This window comes from Pristis pectinata, chromosome 19, assembly GCF_009764475.1.
Source record: "Pristis pectinata isolate sPriPec2 chromosome 19, sPriPec2.1.pri, whole genome shotgun sequence".
In the NCBI taxonomy this organism is placed as follows: Eukaryota; Metazoa; Chordata; class Chondrichthyes; order Rhinopristiformes; family Pristidae; genus Pristis; species Pristis pectinata.
The window spans coordinates 41,516,192-41,539,704 of NC_067423.1; the positions used below are offsets into that span (position 1 = coordinate 41,516,192).

The 23,513-nt window shown below is 40.8% G+C and overlaps 1 protein-coding gene across 8 annotated transcripts in view; it reads right to left on the reverse strand.

The window, feature by feature from the left end:
- The window catches only part of nr2c1 (nuclear receptor subfamily 2, group C, member 1), a 92,794-nt gene that overhangs the window by 19,290 nt on the left and 49,991 nt on the right, over positions 1–23,513 (reverse strand). For 6 of the 8 annotated variants that reach the window (XM_052033441.1, XM_052033439.1, XM_052033440.1 and 3 more), the window contains 8 exons: positions 13,440–13,574; positions 9,718–9,945; positions 6,524–6,608; positions 3,904–4,083; positions 3,664–3,811; positions 2,946–3,039; positions 2,665–2,849; positions 1,350–1,524 (listed from right to left, as the gene is read on the reverse strand). In XM_052033441.1, coding sequence (XP_051889401.1) covers positions 1,350–1,524; positions 2,665–2,849; positions 2,946–3,039; positions 3,664–3,811; positions 3,904–4,083; positions 6,524–6,608; positions 9,718–9,945; positions 13,440–13,574 — 1,230 coding nt within the window. The remainder of the gene's footprint in view (positions 1–1,349; positions 1,525–2,664; positions 2,850–2,945; positions 3,040–3,663; positions 3,812–3,903; positions 4,084–6,523; positions 6,609–9,717; positions 9,946–13,439; positions 13,575–23,513) is intronic. The other 2 variants (XM_052033445.1, XM_052033446.1) reach the window with 1 other exon arrangement.

A 23,513-nucleotide genomic window follows, 5' to 3' on the forward strand; every position in this document is an offset into this window, starting at 1 on the left:
TAGGCATGCAGCTTGATCCACAATCTCCAATAAGGAGTAACTGAGGTGCAAATAGACACAAGAGTTGCAAAGCCTTTTGGTGAATCAGGTAACTGGGTTGGGATGAGACAGCTTGGGAACACAGCAAAGGTTCTGCTTATTATAATAACCCTAATGTATTTGGAAGGTTAAAAATGCAGTCTTGGAAACAGATCTGACAAATCTAAATGGGGATATGTACCATTATGAGATCAGCTATTAATAATTGACAATTATTTCCAAAATTGGAACTGGGAAGGAAGGAGGATGGAAAGAGGTAAAGGGGCAATCAAACAGATTGATCATAAGGTACCAAGTCTGATTCCTTCCCTGCTGAAACCCCCAGCCCCCCCATTCCTCTCCCTCTGCACTCCCCAACTCTCCTCCCACTCTCCCTTCCCCCCTCACCTTGCCACATTCCTATCAATTCCCCATCCTACCCCTCCCCTTTCCCTTCAAAATACAAGTATTCCACTATTGTTGATAAAGGGTGTGATTAAGACGCAACATTTTTAAAAACTTCCTGACTATCCCAATTACATTATCGTGTTAACCATGTTCATAATGAACAAAGTAAGTGATGCAACTGTCTTTACAGATTTCAATGACTAAACTCTGTACTTGCCATTATCTTAGGTCTCAATCAAACTTCTTACGGAATGCTTCCAACCCTTAGGGTTTGTATTAAAGTTGGGATCGAAAAGGTCTGACAGATATGCACCTCCCTCTTCTTTCTGACAGAACATTTGACCATCACATTTATAAAATCACGTCCATTGGCTTCAATTTAGAGCATTATCCCTACTATAAAAGTTACTTTAAATTCGACACAGAAATCCACTGAAGTTTATAGCACAGAAACAAGGCCACTCAACCTAGTAGTTCTATACCACTGTTTATATTCCACACAAGCCTTAGCCACTTATCCATATAATCGTGTACCCTTCATGTTACCTGGCTTTTTAAATGTAACCTTCTACACCTCAGCCACTCCAAGCATTGGAGAGTTTCATTAACTTATTCAAATGAGTGTCCACAGCAGAACACAGAACTACATACGAAAAACTGGTAGGGGATTTTGGAATTCTGAAATATAGTTTAAAAGGCAAACAAAGGATTTCAGCGCGCCTGGCATACAATGGCAACAGGATGGTAAATGCCTGCCGCATGCCTTCTGAAAACTCAGAAATTATGTTTGAATCAGAAATACTGAAAGGTGTCCTAAAATTTAGCCCTGCCATAGGCTTCATAAGAAACAATAAAAGCAATGCAACAATGAAGAATCTTAAGATCCCATAATTTGAATGAACAAGCAATGGACAAAACCATACCTTGAAAGCAACATGCACATCACTGAGAAGAGGACCCTCAATCTCAACAATAGGAAGGGACTGCTCTCCACTAATAAGCTGGATATTGGTGCCCGAGGTATCCATGCACTCTGCTGAGTTCTGAACAGCTGATCCCTCTGCGGGATTTAGTGCTTTTGCAAGTGTATCAAATGCCCTGAAACACCAATGGTCAGAAAATGCAGACACATTTTATCCATGTAACTTTGCCAGGCTTATTTCTGCGTAACAAATGTCAAAAAGCCAGTAATGCAGCACAAATAAAGAAATCATCTGATTGAAGGGGGGTTACACTCCAGTGCTGTAAGATAACTTTTGAAATTAAGCCTCTAGCTCACCAGCATAATTTAGAATGGTGATTTCAGTTTTATTTAAGTGACCTGGAATAGCTTCATTTCTTTTGCTTTTACTTTAACTACTTTAGGTTCACTTACTTTCAATATTAATTTCCATCATGCTTTTTGTTTGCAAAGGAGGGGAGAAGGGACTTGGCGAGGTACTTTTGTAAATCATAGGTTGTATAATATTACACAATCATCTCTGAACAAGATAACCAGAAAGACATGGATTTGAATTTTTTTCAGCACATTATAAAACTATCATGAAAATCTAATTGATTACAAAGGAGTAGTGTATATATTGCTTAAAAGATTTTTACAACAGCCACAATGAAATGTGCTCATTGTTTCAGTGTTTTTGATCATCAGTAATTAATAAAGCTAACAGAATGTTGTCCTGATTTGCAAGGGGCATTCAATACAAAGTAGCGAGGTTACGTTTCAGTTATTTAGGACAATGGAGCACTGTGCATCATATTGATCATCTTATTTAAGGAAGGATGTAAATATATTGGAAGCAGTTATGGTGAAGTTTATTAGAGTAATTGGGTCGTGTCATGAGGAAAGGTTGACCAAGCTATGCTTGTATCTGTTAGACTTGAAAGAGAGAAAACACAAGATCCTGAGGGGTCTTGAGAGGGTGGACATGGGGAGGATGTTTCCTTCTGTGGGAGAATCTAGAATTAGGGGTCACTCATTTAAGACAATGATGTCACAAAATATTCCTCAGAGGTCCTGAATTTTTGGAGATGTCTTTGTCAATGGTGGTGGAAACAGAGACTTTGAATGTTTTTAAGGCAGAAGTAGATAAGATTCTTAATAAGAAAGGGGGCAAAATAGTACGATGGAAAGATGGGAATGCAGTGCTGAGATTGCAATCAGATATTGAATGGTGGACCAGGCTCACGGGCTGAATAGTTTACTCTTGCTTCTAATTTGTATATTTTTAAAATAATTACCTGGTAATATCACTGGCAGACTGGTCATCTTGTTGCATTTCTGATAAAGAAGCATCACCATTACTTAGGGCATCAATCCCTGACAAATCAGCACTACTTTGGGACAGATCCTTTGACTTGCTTAGGTTTGCAAGTGATGTGACCACATTTGCAAGAGTGCTTAAATCACCTTGACAGGTTTCAGCCTGAAATAAAAAAAACCAGTTAGCAATAACCGTTTATCCAAATATAGAATTTACAGTAGGCAATAAAAAATCAGAGTAAACTGGATCATATTATACCTTGTTCTCAGCTGTGAGTAGCATAGCACTCTCTGTCTTCATCAGTGGTTGTTGTATATTTACCAGCATTCCTGGCTCTAAAAGGCCTCCAGATCTTTGTGAAACAAAAAATTGAAAGCATTTGCACTTTTATAACAAACTCCCTCTCAATCTTCTCCAAAGTCAATCTATTAATTTTTTTTTACCCATAAGATACCATCGCCTCATCACCACTTTACCCCTATTTGTCCTTACTGCTGGCACTACTACCCTTCTTTCAACAGCAGTATCTCTTTCCCAATACTTGAGTGGTTGGGTACTCTGAATAAATTGGCTACTCTATGGGAGTAATCTCATTTTTCAGTTTACTGGCAACGTACAATAATGTTACAAAGTCACCTTCAAAATTAGATTTTCCTTCTGTTTGAAATCGATTAGGTGTACACAAATTGGGAAGGAAATCCACAGTAGAGAGTGTACTATTTTAGGCAACGTAAGCTTTGAAAAATCACTACATTGTTTACTTCATAACAAATGTTTTCCTTAAAGAGGTTGAACTACCTTCAACATTACAACTAATTTAAAGTCAAACACAATTCCTATTAATAAAAGCAACATTTTTTAAAAAATACAACCCTTCTCCAACACCAGTTTTGGTTACCTTGGTGCCCAAATTGGATTGGTGTTACAACTTTCTATTTCTTCCCCAGATTAATTACCCTCCAACTGAGGACGGTACCTTGCACTTTCCTTGTCTGTTACAAAGGTTGGTGTCGCAGCCAAAGGACTACGCAAATCCTTCCTGATGTAAATCTTTTCAGTTGAAGCTGCGCAGTTCGCAGACTTTTCTCGAGAAACTTCAATTGGTTTCCGTTCACACTGAACAGCTATTGAAAAAGCAAATGCTGTCAACAATTTACAATTAAATAATTGAATGGGCTAAAGATATTATCAGCTGGAAGTTCAGGCCTTCACTTACAATCCTGTTTCATTCCTAGTGCCAGGCATCTCTGCAACCGACAGTACTGGCAGCGGTTTCTGTGGTGTTTGTTAATCACACAGTCCTTTGACCCTCTGCAGACATACACCAAGTTCTTCCTTATACTCCTTTTGAAGAAGCCTTTACAGCCTTCACAGCTCACTGCTCCATAATGACGGCCTGAAAGGTTAGGGAAAATAAAATAAGCTTCTGGGTACAAATGCAAATGATCCTTCAATATAGAAAAAAGTTGATAACCAGTTAAAAAGAACTGTTGAATACCTGAAATATTTCACAAGAAAAATACTCCAGCAGTTAACAAGCATAAAGAATAAGAAACAAGAGCAGCATTATGCTAAATGGCCCCTTGACCTGCTTTACTGTTTAATATGATGGCTGATCCAATTTTCCTCTCTCTCCTTTCCCTCAACTCCTTTGTAGTTGAAATGTTTGTCAACCTCTGCCTTGAATTTGTTTATTGATTCTACCATGCAAGTTCTCAAAGTAAAGAATCCCAAAGAATCACAACCCTCAGAAGAAATTCTGCCTCATCTATCTTAAATCGATAACCCATTATTCCAAAACTATGTACTCTAGCTCCAGATATGCCCATTAAAGGAAACACTCCCTCAGCCTCCACCCAGTCAACCCCACCAGAACCGAGATCTACTCCAGGTAAATTTAGGCCTGGGTGCAAACAGAACTTTGCCCCTCCAGTATAGAAATGCAGCATTTCAAAGTGGGGAAAGCTGCTGATCCAAGAAAAGTGCCAATTCCAATTGATCTCGTATTTTGCTCAAAATTATATATTTTTTCAAAAGTAAGTATATCTATCCAATTATAGTAAATACTGCACTAAATTGGTCAGTATTTCTGGAGATTAATATTTTAAATGACCAATTTAGGTGGTCCTGTTACTGCAATATATTGAATAGACTTTCCCTTGTGGTTGACTCTCAATTGCCTCCTCAGTTCAGAGGCAATTAGGAATGGATAACAAATGCTAGCAGTGCCATTAATGTCCACATCCCATGAATATTAAAACCACAATTTTCAAAAAATGTTACAGTACGTACTGCACTAGTTTTCAATGCAACAAAATATACTACAAAATACAACTTATTGCATTAAAAATTAATGCAATACACATTTAGAGCATTTGAGAATATGCTATGCTAGGTTAAGAATATATTATAGTTCTACAAATCAATCACCTGCGAAGTTACATTTGGGAGTCAAAATCATTTGCAGCTTTTGAGTGGGGAGGTTAGATGCTGACAGGAGTTAACAGCACCAGGGAGCATAGGTACAGTTCAGTCTCCATTTGAAACTCTCCTCTCTATACTTCTGTATTTCGTAATAAACATCCATATTTATAATAGTAACACCCTGTGTCTTGTGTCATATTGCTGAGTTGGGAGTATGCAGATAATTAGGGGAGAGACTATATGTGCCACATTCACCTGGACAGATTTTGTTAGATTTTCAGAAAAGGGAATTTGTCCCAAGGGAAATGTATAATGGGATAAAGCTGAAAGGTGCTGTGTGCAAATACAAAATCTTCAGCAATTGCAAAGGTAGAGAGATACAGCAGTTTGCATGATCTTGAGATCTCCTAGAGTTATAGGAAATGAATACTTCCTGGTGTAATTACTGTTGTAATGTGGGAAAACAAAACAGATAATTTGTGTACAACTTGAGTCTACAAAAAGCAAAGAGATACTGGCCAAATAATATCTGTTTGACAGCTAGCAGTCTTGACATTTTAATCTGGAGATACGCAAAGCTGATTCCTGCTCGTTTATACCCAGCATGAAAGTCAATAACCACATTTTCTGTCCACTGGTAGCTTGACACCAAGGAGAGCAGCTCTGCTCAGTTTCAAACAGTGCAATGGGATGGGATATTTATTACCTTCATCTGAGAACTAAATAGATTCTTGGTTTAAATCATATGTGGGAACACAGCACATTCTCAGTACTAAACTCAAGTGTCAGCCTGGATCGTACACCCAAGAATGTGGAGCAGAGTTTAAATCGAAAACTTTCTGACTTGGGCAAGAATGTACACACATGTGCATAGAATATAAAACTTGCAACTTTAATAAAACATAACAGAACCCCAAACAAACTTTAAGGAACTTGCAGTTTGCTATCACTCTTAACCTTTGTATCCTGCCACTTTGCTTTCTTCTTCCACATTTAATGCATTTTTTGACCCTTTATCACTCCTTCAAGCAATTTCAGAGCAGAATCAAGTATCTAATAGCTGTCTTGATAGCAAACTACCAAAAGATATTGCATTTCAAATTTAATTGTTCTCTTTTCCAAAGGATGTTATCACATTTCTAAGCACATCGGCTGATAACTTTGTCAATTAAGCACGAGACATGCAAGAAAAATTGGGCCAGAAAGACAGGATCAGATCAAAAATCAAGCTACCAGTGAACAGAAAATTTGATTATTGACTTTCAAGCTGGGTATAAACGAGCAGGAATCAGATTTAGAATGTCAAATCGCCATCTGCTTTAAAGAATATAATTCAAAGGCATTAAACTTGCGTTATCAAACTCGAACTATTTCCAAATAAATTGTCAGAGATTAAGGAAGCATTTTCTTACCCGATGCTCTGTCGCCACAAACTACACAAAACTCCAGTGGCGGTTTGACTGCACTTTGCTCAGCTGAAGTTGCATCAGTTACAATCTACAGAGATGAAAATATAAATACGTTTTTAAAAGAACACACAGAAAGCAAAGGCTAGAACTTCTGCAGTTCCTACCCTATTTTCTGCTACAACTCAAGGTGTAGAGACATAACCTTTTGACCATGTTATGACAATAAAACTGTAGAAGTTCTGTGTGGAAACCTCTATCAGCTGGATTGGTGTGAACATCTTAGTTTTCAATTATTTTTCAATAATTGCCTTCAGTTGGTAAACTCCACACAACATCTCTCAAATTGCTCAAGTGCCGGGGAACTACAGGCCAGTGAGCCTAGCGTCGGTGGTGGGAAAGTTACTGGAGGGGATTCTGAGAGATAGAATCTACCTGCATTTGGAAAGGCAAGGCCCGATTAGGGATAGTCAGCTTGACTTTGTGCATGGAAAATCACATCTCACAAATTTGAGTTTTTCTTTGAAGGGATTACAAAGAGGATTCACGAGGGCTGGGCAGTAGACATCGTCTACAAGGCCTTTGACCAGGTTCCACGTGGAAGGCTGGTCCAGACGTTTAAATCACATGGGGTTCAAAGTGAACTAACCAATTGGATACAAAATTGGCTTGATGGAAGAAGAGGGTGGTAGTGGAGGGTTGTTTTTCCAGGAGGTCTGTGGCCAGCGGCGTGCCACAGGGATTGGTGCTGGGTGCACCGTTATTCATCATCTATATTAACGATTTGGATGAGCATGTAGGTGGCACGGTTAGTAAGTTTGGTGGCATAGTGGATAGTGAAGATGGTTATCTAAGATTTAACAGGATCTAGATCAACTGGGAAAGTGGGCCAAGGAATGGCAGATAGAATTTAACTCTGACAATTCAACTTTAGCAAGTTAAACTATGGCAGGATTTAGACAGTGAATGGCAGGATCCTGAGAAGCGTTATTAAACAAAGGGAGACAAGTACATTGTTCCCCGAAAGTGGCAACACAGGTAGACAGGGTGGTGAAGAAGGCGTTTGGCACACTTGTCTTCACTGATCAGGGCACTGAGTACAAGAGTTCGGACATCACGTTACAACTGTACAAATTGTTGGCAAGACCACAGTTGGAGTATTGTGTGCGGTTCTGGCTGTCCAGCTACAGGAAGGATATCCTTAAGCTGGAAAGGATGCAGAAAAGATTCACAAAGACGTTACAAGGACTAGACGGCTTGAGTTATAAGGAGAAACTGGATAGGCTGGGGCTTTTTCCCCTGGAGCGCAGGAGGCCGATGGGTGACCTTGTAGAGGGTTATAAAATCACCAGGAGTATAGATAATGTGAATAGCTGCAGTCTTCTTCCCAGGGTAGGGCAGTCTAAAACTAGCGGATGTAGATTTAAGGCGAGAGGGGTAAGATTTAAAGGGGACCCCAGGGGCAACTTTTCCCCAAACAGAGGGTGGTGGGTATGTGGAATTAACTGCCAGAGGAAGTGGTAGATGTGGGTATAATCACAATGTTCGAAGGACATTCAGACAGGTACATGGATAGGAAAAGGTTCAGAGGGATATGGACCAAACGCAGGCAAATGAGGCTAGCTCAGATAGGTAACTTGGTCAGCAAGGATGAGTAGGTGCTGTACAACTTTATGAATTTGGACACAGGAAAGTTTAGACGTGCAACGTTACACACAGATCAAGTTTTCACAAGTAAATTGGAATTAAATCTGTACTTATTTAAAAAAAACAAAGATAAGGATTGAGCGGCACAGTGGCGTAGTGGTTAGCGCAACGCTATTACAGCGCCAGCGATCGGGGTTCGATTCCCGTCGCTGTCTGTAAGGAGTTTACGTTCTCCCCGTGTCTGTGTGGGTTTCCTCCCACATTCTAAAGACGTACGGGTAGGTTAATATGGATTTTAAAAACAAAAGGGCGGCGCGGACTCGTTGGGCCGGAAGGGCCTGTTACCACGTTGTAAATAAAATTTTAAAAAAATTTAAATTTAAAATTCAGCATTCCCCCACTTTCAAATAAGCTTTTAAAAAGTTTAAAAACTTAGTCCTGAGTTCAGCACTGAATGGCATAATTTCTGTTAATTTTCTTTTATGTAACTTTTCAATTTGTGCTAGTAAGGCTGTCATTTCTTGCCTAATCCTCATGACCCTGAGACAGCAAGTCAGTTGATTGGATTGCTTTGTCACTGCAGAGGACTTACACAAGGATTAAGTGCAAGGTCACACAGTCTGGACGTAACAGCCAGTTTCCTTCCTTAGAAATGCAATTAGTAAACTGGTTTTCTTTTTCAAATACAAAATCTTTTAAATTTTTTCTTCAAATATAAAAGGTTTTTATTTCCAGACTCTCAACCTGGCATGATATGCATTTAACTCTTGCCCTCTTGGATTACTTGTCCAATACAATAAGTACTGTGCCCAGCATTAGGCATATTAATTCCATACTATTCTCAACTCCCTAGCACTTCACAACCGATTTTTTTCAGAATCCAAGAAAACTCAAGTGCATTGAGTGGACAAGGTAAATCAGGGAGGAGAATTTAGGTAGATTGGGTTTTAAAAACCCAAGGATTGTAGGAGGAAGAATCAGAGTGTCCTATAGAATTATCCAGTTTCAAGATAACAGGGAAAATTTAAGTGAGAGAATATAATGAGCTTTCAACCAAGTGACTCCTAGTTATCCAAAAGGGAATGAACAGTGATAGAGTGAATAAGGAAGCAATCCATTACTCAAGTGTGAATTCTACCAACAGGAATTACTTTAGTGGCTTTCAATAATACAGCTCTCTTTTAGAGACAAAGATCAAGAAAACTGGTCTCAGTAGAAATGACGACGAAGCTGTTAGAATGTTGTAAACACACAATTGGTTCATCTGTTTTCTTTATCCAGTCTCTGACTCTAGTGCAACACCACAAGCTCCTGAGTTGTAAGCAAACCATGGAAAGCAATTCGAAGCACTGGCTCACCACCTCTTTCTCAGGAAAATAAAACAGTAACTTTAACAGTCACACCCAAGGACAAAAACAAACCCAAGAAAAGTTGGAAAGGTTAGATTGCAAAAAGACAAATTCAATGTTTTAATTAAATGACTGGCATGTGTAAAGTTTCCAGGTTCCACAGACCACTGCGAACAGCATATATACAATTTGCATCCACTCTACCTGAATATGTTGTGCTGATCCATCAGGAGACGTAAAGATGAGCTGGTTGAGACCAGCAGAGTCAGGTGTGGCCAGGATGACCTTTCCTTGTCCTGAATCAGGTCGGGCTAAAATCACTTTGTTTGATGTTGTGCCATCTGAATTTGTTAATATGAATTGCTTGCTTGCACCATGATCCATCGACGTGACTATCTGAATCTTTTGGCCTGTCTGCTGATCAGTGACAATCTACAAATAAAAACATATCATTTGGCAGCTGACATCTATCATAGGATAAAGAGGAAAAATAATCTAATGGTGCCCTCTGTACCTTTAGATGTCAAACACTCACTTCAACATTTCCTCTGGACTGTGACCCACACACAACCATCGAAGCAATTGTTTCCCGGACTGTCACTGACCTCGTCTGCAGAGATTCTTCCTGTGACCAACTTCAAAGCCCCAAAAGCCGAACTCCTACCTTCCTCCTTATGGATCCCAGCTTTCTTTGCCCCTCTGTTAGATACACATAACATTCCCTGCTCCAGTCCTTCTGGGTCTAATCCCTCTCCTTTGGCCAGTTCACTGATGATTGTATCGGTAAGATTTACTGCTCTCACCCAGAACTGGAAAGTGTCATCAACTTTGCTACCATTTTCTCTCTCTCACATGGTTCACCTTTGACTTTTCCCTTCTATCACATTTCCAACTCTTTTGTAGGGAATAGGCTAGTGACCGATAACCATTGCATGACCACTAGCTTCCACACTTACCCTGACTAAATTTCCTTCCATCCCACTTCCCACAGGCATTCCCAGCTTTCAGCATCTGATCTTACAATGTCACTTTCCACACCAATGTTGCAGGTATGTCTTCCTTTGTCCTCAAGTGAGGACTCTCCTCCATCGCAGTTAACATGCTCCTCGACTATATGTTCCATTCCCTTCTTTAACTTTGCCCTCCATCCGAAAACCATGATAGAGGTCTACCTGCCTTCACCTTCCACCCTACCAGCTTCCAGATTCATCTGGCATCTTGAAGCCACCAAATGCACTCCATCCTGCACCAACATTCCATGAGTGACTGCTCCCTCCATTACTTGCTGGTTCATATCCCACCAACACTCCCACCCTTTTCCATAGCACCTCCCACATTCTCCTTTCCTCCCACCCAAAGCCTGAACACTTTAACAAAACAATTTAACAAGCTTGTTTCAACTGAGTATACACCAGACGTACTTGATTGTGTTGCAGTCTTCCTAAAGAACATATGAAAAAGAGGCATGGTAGACCATATGATTCCTTTAGCCTGCATTACCATTCAAAAAGATCATGGCTGGTCTGATCATTAGTCCCCAACTCCCCTTTCCTACCCAATTACTACAACACATGATTCCCCATGAAAATCTCAGCCTTGAATATACTCAATGACTCAGAGGCCACAGCTCTCTAGCGTAAAATAGTTCCAAAGATTTAATCCTCAGAAGAAATTCCTTTACACCTCCATCTTAAATCTTTTATCTGAAGACTACGGCTTTGGATTGAGATTTCCTTTCATGCTCTCCGCTCCCCCCCCCCCCCCCCCCCCCCCCCCCCCCCCCCACCCACTCCCACCAGATTATTGTGTGTTTCGATACGATCACCATTTCTCTTCCAAACTCCAGACAGCAAACATCTATTCTGCTCATTTGCTCCTAATAAGGCAAAACCTTTATTCAATAATCAGTCTAGAGAACTTTTCTGCACTATTTTGATTCTAATGTACTCGTCCTGATCAAGGCTACATATAGAACTCCAGACCAGAGTCATACAGCATGGAAACAGGCCCTTCGACCCATCTGGTCCATACTGACCAAGATGCCCATCCAAACTAGTCCCATTTGCCAGCAGTTGGCCCATAACCTTCTAAACCTTTCCTATCCATGTACCTGTCCAACTGTCTTTAAAAGTTCTTAATGTACCTACCTCAACCACTTCCTCTGGCAGCTCATTCTACATACATACATATCACCCCTTGTGCAGAAGAAGTCGCCCCTCAAGATCCTATTAAATTGTTCCCCTTTCACCTTATACCTATGTCACCTTGCCCTAATTTAGAACTTGAACCTGTGGACCATTTCTGCCCCTTTCCATATCTATTTTAAAACGAATAAAATTATGGTCACTGGTCCCAAAGTGCTCCCCCATTGTCACCTCAGTCACGTGCCCCATCCTGTTACCAAAGAGTAGGTGGAGCTTTGCCCTCTCCCTAGTAGGCCCTCTATATATTGCCCAAGGAAACTTTCTGGAACACACTTAACAAATTCCACCCCATCTAAGCTCTTAAAATGTGGTAGTCCCAGTGCAAGCTAGGAAAGTTAAAATCCCTCATTATGACAGATTATTAGGTGTTTCGATACGATCACCATTTCTCTTCCAACCTCCAGACAACAAACATCTATTCTGCTCAATCGCTCCTAATAAGACAAAACCTTATTTAGGAGTAGTTAGGTGTGGGTGTAGTCTCAGCAAAGTTCTGTACAGTTACAACAGGACACCTGCTCCATCCCTCTTGCAATACAGGACACCATCCAATTCCTTTTCTGATAACTTGCAGTATCTACATGTTAATTTGTTCCCTTTATACCAGGACGCTCAGACAGCACCAGCGACCTGGGTTCAATTCCCGCCACCGTCTGTAAGGAGTTTGTATGTTCTCCCCGTGTCTGCGTGGGTTTCCTCTGGGTGCTCTGGTTTCCTCCCACATGCCAAAGACGCACGGGTTAGGAAGTTGTGGGCATGCTATGTTGGCACCGGAAGCGTGGCAACACTTGCGGGCTGCCCCCACAACACTCTACGCAAAAGATGCATTTCACTATTTCGATGTACATGTGACTAATAAAGATATCTTATTAACATTTAAATAGTGAGACTAATGAATGCTATGTTTTCCTGTTTCCAATGTGAATAAACTTGAATTTCTCCACATTATACTGCATCTACTGTCTCGTTGTCCACTCATGTAACGAGTCAATGATCCTTTTCAGGCTTTTAGTGTCCTACTCACAATTTACTTTCCTATCTGTTTTTGTATTATTAGCAAACTTAGAAATACACTCAATCCCTTCATCTAGGCCATTAATGTAAAATCTAAATAGGTGAGGCCACTGCAGTGACCGCTGTGACACTTCACTGTTTACAGCTTGCCAATATGAAATTGCATTCCTCCCTCATACCTTATCATGTCTTCTATATATGTCTGTACCTCCCTCTTCCTGTCCCACTCTGCCCAATTGTACATCTGTGTCCCATTCCCCTGCCAAATTAGTTTAAACCCTACCCACCAGCACTAACAAATCTCCCTGCAAGGGTCCATTTCAATTCAGGTGCAACCAGTCCAGCCTGTGCAGGTCCCACCTTCGAGAAAAAGCCCAGCAGTTTTGTGTTTAATTCCAGATTTTCAGCTTATGCTGAATTTCTCTGCAAATTTCTTTGCAGGTGTACTGCATGTAAAAGACATCAATAACCAATGAGATAGTTAAAGAACACCAGTTGCCGGGAGGCAAGACACCACATGGACCAGTAACAACTCACATGAGGGGAGGGGTGATGGGGAAGCTGGACATTTCGACCCACTTACATATTATTTCTGTTTAAAGGCTGAAACTTGTTTCCATTATGGATGGAGCAGGTTTGCAGTATTTAATGCTCTAGTACATGCAACTTTTAATTTATTTCACCACATTTTAGTAAGAGAAATTCTACCTGAATGCGCTGTGCTACTGTGACACCAGAGTCTGTGGGAACAATCTGAATCCTCTGTGGGGTACTGGTCATTATTGGTCGTCCTATTACAGTTCCTGGAGCTACAGTAGATAATGTCCCTTGAGAGTGAGAGACCTGTGAGGAAGTTGCCAGGAAAAAAAATAAAAAAAGGCACTTCTAACTTCATATATATATATATATATATATTTCTTTAAAATAGCATCCTTGTCCATTGAAATTAAAGAAGATTAAAAGGATGTCATTCTTCTCCCACATTCTTTTCCTCTTTGCTTTCCCCACTGGTGGCTCATTACTCCAAATCCCTACTCAACTGACAGCAAGGCAGCCTGATCCGCTATTGTTATTATTGTTCACTAACTCATGGAGCCAGAGTGCAATGAAACACAGTCCCTGGTGAAATCTTCAAGTGAAAAAACAAGCTCAAATCAGTAAAGACTCTAAATGTTACAACTTTCAAATGAATTTTATTCTCTTTTGTTTTAAGAAGAAAGGGAAGAGGCAGAACACCAAGCACAGTAACAAAAAATGCTGGAAATATTCAGCAGATCAGGCAGCATCTGTGGAGGGAGAAACAGAATTAACGTTTCAACTCAATGATTCTTTGTTAGAACTGGGGGGAAAAAACATTTTAAGCTTCAGAGGAAATGGGAATGAGATAGAGAAAACAAAAAGGAAAGCCGTGCGACTGAGGAGACCATGAGTGAATAAGGATACGCTTTCGTTATACAGGGCTTCAGAGAGACTGCACCTGGAATACTGTGTGCTGTTGTGGTCACCATGCTATAGGAAGGATGTGATTAAGCTAGAGAGGCTGCAGAAAAGATTGACAAAGATGCTGCCAAGACTGGGGGGGGCTTGAGTTTAGGAGAGACTGGATAGCTGATTTTCCCTGGAGTGAAGGAAGCCAAGGGGTAACCTTAATAGAGGTTTATAAAATCATGAGGGGCACAGGTAAGGTGAATGGTCACACAGTCTTTTTCCCCAGGGTAAGGGAGTCTAAAACTAGAGGGCACAGGTTTAAGGTGAGAGACAAAAGATTTAAAAGGGACTGGAGAGACAAGTTTTTCCACAGAGAAGGTGGTGGGTGTATGGAATGAGTTGCCAGAGAAAGCTGTAGAGGCAGGTACAATTACAATGTTTAAAAGACACTTGGACAGGTACACGGATAGGAAAGGCTGAGAGGGATACAGGCCAAATGCAGGCAAACGGGCTCAGGAAGACACCTTGGTCGGCACGAACGAGTTGAGCTGAAGGGCCTGTTTCAGTGCTTTCAACACTATGGCATTAGTGACATCACGTCTGGATTGCCGTGAATAGTACTGGTCTGCTTATCTGAGGAAAGGTGTAAACACTGGAAGCAGTTCAGAGAAGATTTACAAGAGTGAAATCCAGAATGAGTGGGTTGTTTTATAAAGACATCTTGGACAGGCCTAGCTTGTACCTGCTCGAGTTTAGAACAGTGACAGGAGATTTGACCAAAACATATACTGTATGATCCTGTGGGATGGATGTTTTTTCTCCTGTGCGACATCTAGAGGTCACTATTTAAAAATAAGGTGTTGCTCCATTTAAGACAGACGAGCTGAATTATTTCTTCTCAGAGGGTCCTGAATCTTTGGAACTCTCTTCTACAAAGGGCAGTGGAAGCAGAGTCTTTGAAAATAGATAGATTCCTGATCCAGTATGGTTGAAGGTTACCTTCGGTACTTAGGAATGTGGAGTTAAGACTACAATCAGATCAGCCACGATGTTATTGAGTGGCAGAGCAGGCTTGAGGAGCCAAGTGGACAACTCAGACTCTGTGCGTGTGCGTGTCTCTCTCTCTCTCTGTCAACGTCAGCTGAGAGTCTGCAGTTATAAATACAAGATGACAAGCAAACTGACAAAGTAGAAGAAAGGAGGAAACTGAATGTTGAAAATTTGAGATGACTGAACGACTGATTATCTGAAGTTGTTGAATTCAATGTTGCATCCTCAGGCTTGTACTGTGCCAAGTTGTAAGATGAAGCACTGTTCCTCAAACGTTGAACTTCACCAGAACAGTGTAGGAGGCCAAAGACAGTGAGGTTAGAGAAGATGACAAAATAAAAGTACCAGACAACTGGAAGCTCAGGGTCACCCGAGCAGGGACGTTCAGCAAGTCTGACACCCAATATGTGCTTGGTTTCTCCAAAGTGGAGGAGACCACACTGTGAGCACCGTGTGCAGCAGATTAAATTGGAAGCAGTTCAAGAAAGTAGCTGTTTCACCTTGAAGCAGCACAAGGTCCCCATTTTATCTTCTCCCCTTATCTAGCATTTAATTTTTTGCCATCTCTTCCTATTTGCACCTGCTCCAGACATCTCTATCACCCTCTTTCTGCTGGCACCTCCATTGTATCATTCAATCTCTGGCATCACAGACCTCGCCCTTGGCCTTACTTCCCCTCCCCACTTCATTTGCAACTTAAATCTTGTTTAATTTCTAAACTTTTCCCAATTCTCATAAATGAATAACTGGAAACGTTGCTTCTCTGTTCACAGCTGCTCCCTGACCTGCCTAGTATTCCCAGTAATTAGTGCCTTTCTTTAAGTTTTCCAGAATCTGCAGTATTTTGCTTTTGCATCAAAAATTAGATGAGGTGGACATTTAAGGGGAAGCTAACTAAATGTGCAAGACAGAAAGGAACAAAAGGAGGATGCAAAAGCTTAGATGAACTGTAACCAGCCCTGCTTTCCCAGCACAGCCAACATAGGCAGAACAGCCATTACTGTGCTGTGAATTCTATGCAATGCTATTGGTTTAATCAGAATGCGTTTTAAACAAGACAGATTACCCCTACCCCACAAACTGTTGAGATATAGAAATGAAGTCCATTCCTTTCAAATACCTGATCTATTTGTTTTCTATTGGGGACATCAGGGCTGACAAATTGAAATGCTTTAGAGTTTCTCAATACCCCCTACATATCAGGACAAGTCCAGATCTGCCAAAATTTATATAGCAAGCAATTCACAATACGTTACCTTGAGTTGTGCCATTGCAGGCACAACATACACACGAGATTGAATTACATACAAAGATGTTAACCCTTGTGCAACAGCGAATTGACAACTCTGTCCAACTGTGTGAACCACATACAGAAAACCTGGTCCTGTCAGAAGGAAGAACATCCTTCCCATGGAATTTAAAGAGATCCTCTATTTGCAGATTGGTTGAATACTGAGATTAGACAAATCTGAGTTTTTGACCCAAGAACACGAGGCTCATTTGTAGTCGACTGAGCTTCCAGCATGTCTGACAGGTGCAAAAGGAGAGAAGCCTGGAGATGAGTCCACCTTGCCAGAAGAATCACAAAGAGGAAGGGGAGAGGGGCTCGGCTCTATCCAGGAGAGCTTAATCTCCAAGAGTCGACCGCGAGCACAGGTCATTAGTCTAACTGACAAAGCAGCAATGTGGCCAGAAACAAGTTAGTCGCTGTGATCTGGCAAGCTGCAGCCACACAGACTTGGACAGCTTTTGTCTGTGGCACTGAAGGTCACAGTCCTCGACTTCCACCTCCATTCCAGGGAGCTGTGGCAGATATCAGCCACAGGTTGCAGTTTTCAGTTCTGTAACATTCAGCCGTTTCTAATAGAGGGAGGAAAATTCAACAGCTCCTCCTTGGGAAGAGAGCAACAGACAACATGGACATATAGACTCACCAAGGCAACAGGATTTCCTAAATTGAGGAAGTAACAACCTGTACAAATGTCCCACTGAGGACTCTGTACAGGAACAACCACCTGTTCAAGAACTACAAGGGGCTTTACTGGACAAACATAAAAATTAATTTATCACTATTAGAGGATCAGGTTGGGACTGGGAGTCATTTGGGAAGCCAACAAGATATCTTCACTCTAAAGTACTCTGCTCTGGCCATATTTCAGCCACTACATGACTAATATTGGAATAGGGTTATCCCCTAAATCCACAGCTTGCAGCAGTTACAGCTGATCATTTGTGTGAAGAAAACCTTGGAGAAACCTGGAACGTGGTGGAGAAAGCAAGTAACATTACAGGATAAAACCACAGGGAGAGCATCTTGCTTTGTTGTCACCTGTATATCCCAAATAGCTTTGCCTTTATGAGTGTGCAATCTTTGACTGCAGCATCACGGCAGGAAGAAGGGCAAGAGGGTGGGGAAAATACAATAGGAATAACCATCAAAACAGCAGATGATGAAAGGCCCTCTCTGCATGTGTTGGAAGAACTCTTCAATTCAGTTAAGGAGCCAATTTAACACTTCCAAAGCTCAAAGAATGAGCCAGTATGTGCCCAGAGCAAGACCCAAACAGCACTCTGTTCTGGGCTCACGTGTATCAAGTATAAAGCAATGGTGATCTCCAAAGGAGAAGATCCCTTTGATTTTCAACAGCATTACCATTGCCAAAATCTCACCACTTACATCCTGGGAATGGTCATTGACCAGAAACTTACCAGGATCTTAAATACTGTGGCTTGCAGAGCAGATCAGAGGCTGTGTATTCTGCAGCGAGGAACTCAACTCCTGACTTCAGAAAGCCTTTTCCACATCTGCAAGGCACAAGTTAGCGTTGTAAAAGAACATTCTTCACTTGCTGGACACTCGACTTCATTCAGGATAAAACAGTCCAGTTGATTGGCACCCCTCTCAACCACCCTGAACATTCACTGCTGTCCACAACACAGTGGGGCTATTGTGAACCATCGGTAAAGAGGATGGCAGCAACTTGGCAAGGGTTCTTCAACAGCATCTGGAAAATTGACCACCGTTAGTCCATTGCTGTTTGCAGAGATTACATGTCATCTCCAAGTTCAGAAAGGGAAGTGTTTTGCCAAGTCTACTTCAATGTATCTGAGTGACGAGTCCACTACAACTGAATAATTGCCAATGTATGTAAAAGCTGTAAGTAATGGTAAGCTTTTGAGGGTGTGATGGGGCTCGTGAAAGTGGGGTAGGAATTGTAATTCATAGAAATTATTATTCAATGACTGATGGGAGCAGCGTGAGGTGGGATTTCACGATGCATTCACTGAGCTAACCACCTGTAGGGAAGCTTCTTCACAACATCCAGTTCCTTGGTGTAAAATTCTTGGAGTAGACCATAGTTAAAAACTTCTTCCAATGGCACTTCACAATGGACCTGGATGGTTTCCTGTACATCCTCCTTTCTAACTCTTCCACTATGTATCCAGAGTTGTATCCAAAATCTGGGTGCCTGCTCTACACTCTGGCCTTTCATTGCTTGCACCAACCTTGCCAAAGTTAGAAGGACCAGAGGCTGGAAGCAACGAGCAGCTCCCCAGAGATGCAATCTTGAATTCAGTCCGTGTCAGTTAACTGCAACTGCTGCTAGCAGCGCCTGAAACTGGTGCATATACATGGGATGCAATGAGGTAAAGAGTACTGTTGGCAGTGGCCAAAATCTGCAAACATTATAACAAAGCATGCATATGAATTTCTGATCCGACCCTCACCGAGTCAAAGTGACCCTGGTTACTTGCGCATATCCAGCAAGATCCAATTTCTAACCACCTTTCCCCACCCTCCCCAGCTTTCTCACCTATACCACTAATCCACACAGGAAAACTAATTCCTGTGTGCTTGATATTTATTAATACTGAAGTACTGCTTTCTAGTTTGGTACTCATCATCCAAGATAATTATTCTATTTATATTTAATGTACCTATACCGTTCAGCAATTTAAATTCTCTCTCTAATAAATTTATTCATCTAAGAAATGAAGTTTCCTTCTAAAACACAAACCCTGTTGTTCCTTGCCAACATATCAATATCCCTTTCAACCTACAGTGCCCAAACACATGTACAGTACTCAAAATGTTACCTCAGAAATTACAATAATTTGTTTCGCTGTGCAAGAAATCAATGCATCGTCAGGGAGGATACAAATATTTTATCTACCTTGTTTAGAACTACTTCAAAGAGTCAACAATTTCACTGTTTAGTCTGTGATCCTACCAACTCTATTTCCTACTTTTCTGTTGGGCATGTCTTAATAATGTACACATCTCACTTACAATTCCAGTGCCCATCCCTATCCCTCACATTAAAATTTCCATTCTCTCCCTTGTTCTATTAGATATCCAGTTCTCTTTCCCATCTATCCCTCCCTTAAAGCCCATAATGCCAACAACTGCCTCTATGCTTATCAACAGGCCAAGTTACATGGTGTTATCACTAAACCCAATACAAAGTGCGGCACTGCTAGGAGCAAGAATCCTACATCCTAAATACAAAGGCAATATAAATACACATTTACTCAGCTTGCTGTATCTGGAGAAAGTGTAAGCACTCAGAGTAAGTTTACTACTTCACTGGAAAATTCCAAACACAAAACTACATCATTACCAAAATAGTCAGAAAGGTCATAAACTTAGTGCCAAATTGCCTCAACAAACAGATGCTGGTTATGACTCCAAGAATATCTCCCATTTCATCTTTTTCTGCCCAGCTACTTTATGGTAATCAAACACACCATTTTCTTGCTTTAAGGAAATCAAGTGATATAGGGTTGGTGCAGGTACATAAACAGCCATGATCTTACTGAATGGTGGAGCAGGCACAAAGGGCTGAGTGGTCTACTCCTGCCTCTAGTTTAAATGTAATGTTCTTCATGGAATGACACACAGAATTTCTCATGAGAAATAACTTAACAGTTAGACAGTGTTTTTACTCAAGTTTTAAAAGTCCAGAGCTACATCAGGAAAATTTTCAGACAGATGATAAAAAGTTGGTTCAAACACGTTGGTTTTTAAGAATATCTTAAAGGTCCAGAGGAATGTACTGAGGTTTAAGAGATGAATGCCAGGTGGATACACTGATTAAAACTGGGCATGCACAAAAAGGTCAGGGTTGGTGGTGCATAAAGATCACTGAGAGTTGTAGGACTGAAAGAGTTGACTCAAGTAGTAGGAGTACCTTCTCCCTCATCTGGCTGAGAAGGGACTTGCCAATGAAAACTACTATTTCAAATAAAGAGTTATTCCCTTTTCCTATTGGAACCATGGCCATTCTTGTACTACATGGGCAAGCTCAAAGCAGAAAATGCTGAAAACACTCAGCATCTGTGGAAAGAGCATCAAAGTTAACATTACAGGTTGAAGGTCCTTCATCAGAACTGGAAAAGTGAGAAAACAAGTTAATTTTAAGTTGAAACCACAATGCAAAAGAGATGCAAGGAAATCATGTCAGAGAGAAGAGCAGAAAGTCAGGGTTGGCAAGCTTGGAAGAGATGGCAGCAAGTTCAACACGAAATGTATATCAAACTGCAGATGCTATATATCTAAAATAAAAACAGAAAATGATCGAAACTCTCATCGTGCCAGTCACAGGCCTTTCATGAGAAAGGAAAGACTGATTGTTATGAGAGGCCAAAACAACAGCCTGAGTGAGGAGTGTAAAGTTCTGAATAAATCCTCTGTATGCTTCCTCACAAGAGGGAAGGACTGATTTGACACCGTTACAGGGGAGTACATTGCTAGACCCAGATAAAATAAATCCAACAGATGAAATACATCCATAAGACAACGAGGGAGGAAATAGCTCAGGCCCTGGCCCTTGCTTCCACTCGCTATCTGCGGGCACGGTGCTAGAGGAATGGAAGGCTGCTGATGTGGTGCCATCGTTTGGAAAGGGTGAGATCAAGTAACCACCGGCCAGGCAGTCTGACGTTGGCAGTGGACAGATGTTGAGGAAAAGGTGTCGAGGGATGGCATAAACCAACGTTTGGAGAGAGCAGTTAATCAAGGAGAGTCAGTGTCAGCAAATGCTGGGAAGACCTAGCATGTCAGGCAGCACCTGTGGGAAAAGAAACAGAGTTAACACTCCAGGTCAAAGATCCTTTGTCAGAACAGGGAAGGAGAGAAAACAAGTTAGCTAATGTACCATAAAGACCTGAACTAAAAACAAAAATTGCTGGGAATACTCAGCAGGTCAGGCAGCTTCTACAAAATGAGAAACAGTTAATGTTTCAGGTTAAAGACTTTTAGTTAGAACTGAAAAGGGCAGAAAACAAATTAGTATTAAGCTGCAGGGAGGGTGGGGAAGGGATGCATAGGACAAAAGGAATATGTCACCGGGTGAGGCCAGGTTGCCCTAGGAATAAGCTGTAAATCTGGTCAATGGGTTAATGGGGCAGTTAGAGAGAAAGAACATGACCATTTATAAAAGCTTTAAAATGAGGGCAGGTAGTGAGAACACAGACAAAGGAATGCAGGAGTTATGAAATGCTGTACTGCAGGACACGTCCAGCAGGTCAGACTGTGCTAATGGAGAGAGAAAAACTGAGTCACAACCAGAGACAGATGACAAGCCAGTTCTGATAGAGACAGAGAAAGCAAGTTACCTGAAGTTGTAGAATTCAATATTGAGCCCAGAAAGTTGCAATGTGCCCAGACAGAAGATGAGGTGTTGTTCCTCAAGCTTATATTATAACAGCACAAGGAGCCACAGATAGATCAGTCAGAGTGGGATGGACAATCTATATCTGCAGGCTTTTTGATTTTTTTTATTTACTGTGCTTAGTAAATTAAACTAATGCAATATTATAAATGCAAATACTTCTGGATTATACATTTACAAATATAAATATACATCACATCCATTGGATATTCCTATCGACTGATTTATTTCACGTTCTCTTGATTTATGATGCTATAACTACAAAATCCAGACTGACTTCCCCATTTGGCTTCTGTATCCAGCTGTTTGAGGAATTTAATTTCTATTTTCTTCATTGATTGACTTTGCTCAGCATTCATGCTTAATTTATTACTTTTATATTTGGCTAAGACTTAATTCAAACATTAGCCCAAAATTTATAACACTAAAACTTAGCATTGAACTAATATACTATGCCGCATGCAATGAAGTATCACGGTTACAGAAATTGGACAGCTTTATTTGTGTTTGTAAAAAGTAGTTTGAACAGCTAACAATTGCTGCAATTTTTAAAGAGGAGCAAAGTCAAAAGGATCTCCAGTCCCACACAAAAACAGTGAAAGGTGCCCTTTAACAACAAGAATGTGTCAATCTAGAAAATGTAGAGAACAAATGAGACTTGCTTCTGGAAGTGCAATATAATTACTCTGTCTTATTAGACATTGCTTCAGCTTTGTCCTTCCTATAAACAAAAGATTTCTCTATCCTTCATTATTCTAACCTCAAAGCTCTTTGTACACTTTTTTCATTGAGAACCAAAACCTTAATTTCTGTAGCTCCCTCAACTCTGTTAAGAAGCAGCCTGCTATCAATAGAACTATTACCTCAAGTAATGAATTTACCTCTACTGGCATGAAAACATTTGCAATTCCAATGCTTGCTTGACTAATCCTTCTGCTGCACACAATGAACAAAATTATTCCAATATTACAAATGCACACATTTCAGGAACATGCAGGCAACCTCCCAGTTATCTGTCGAGCACTGTGAGGATGCACAATTCCCTGAACAGCTTCACTGCTCATATGAACCTCCTATGAAACATTTAATTTCATAGCAACAGAATAAATTAACCCTAAAGTCTTTTCCGATTAGAAAAACTACACATATTAAATGCTGAGCTCCACACATTGTCCCCAAGTCCATCAAATCTAACTCCATATAGCATCCAAAACCTGGAACCAAAATAAACTAATGGGGTAACCTCGCAGCATGCTGATTTTTCAATTTTCCCAAGCATTCTGTGGATTGTATGAAAACTGCTCAAAAGACAACTAGGTAGGAAGGAAGACAGACAGGGTGGCAACTTTTCTCTCCCTCCTGCTGTGATCACCTAAACCGTTAGGTGAGAAAGTCTTGCAGAAGAATGTTGCAATTTATTCAAACAGGAGAAACTCTACCCAAGATTGATTTTGAACATGGCTCCAAGTACAGGGAGAAACAGCCAATTTGTTACTTGGACAATGCAAGACTTTTAAGGAACTGGATTGGAAAATGGCATGATTAAAATAGAACAAAGGTTCAGAGACATAAAAGACACAGCAAGTTCAACGTTATTGGAAGAAATTAATTCTTGTCTCTGACTTAGAGG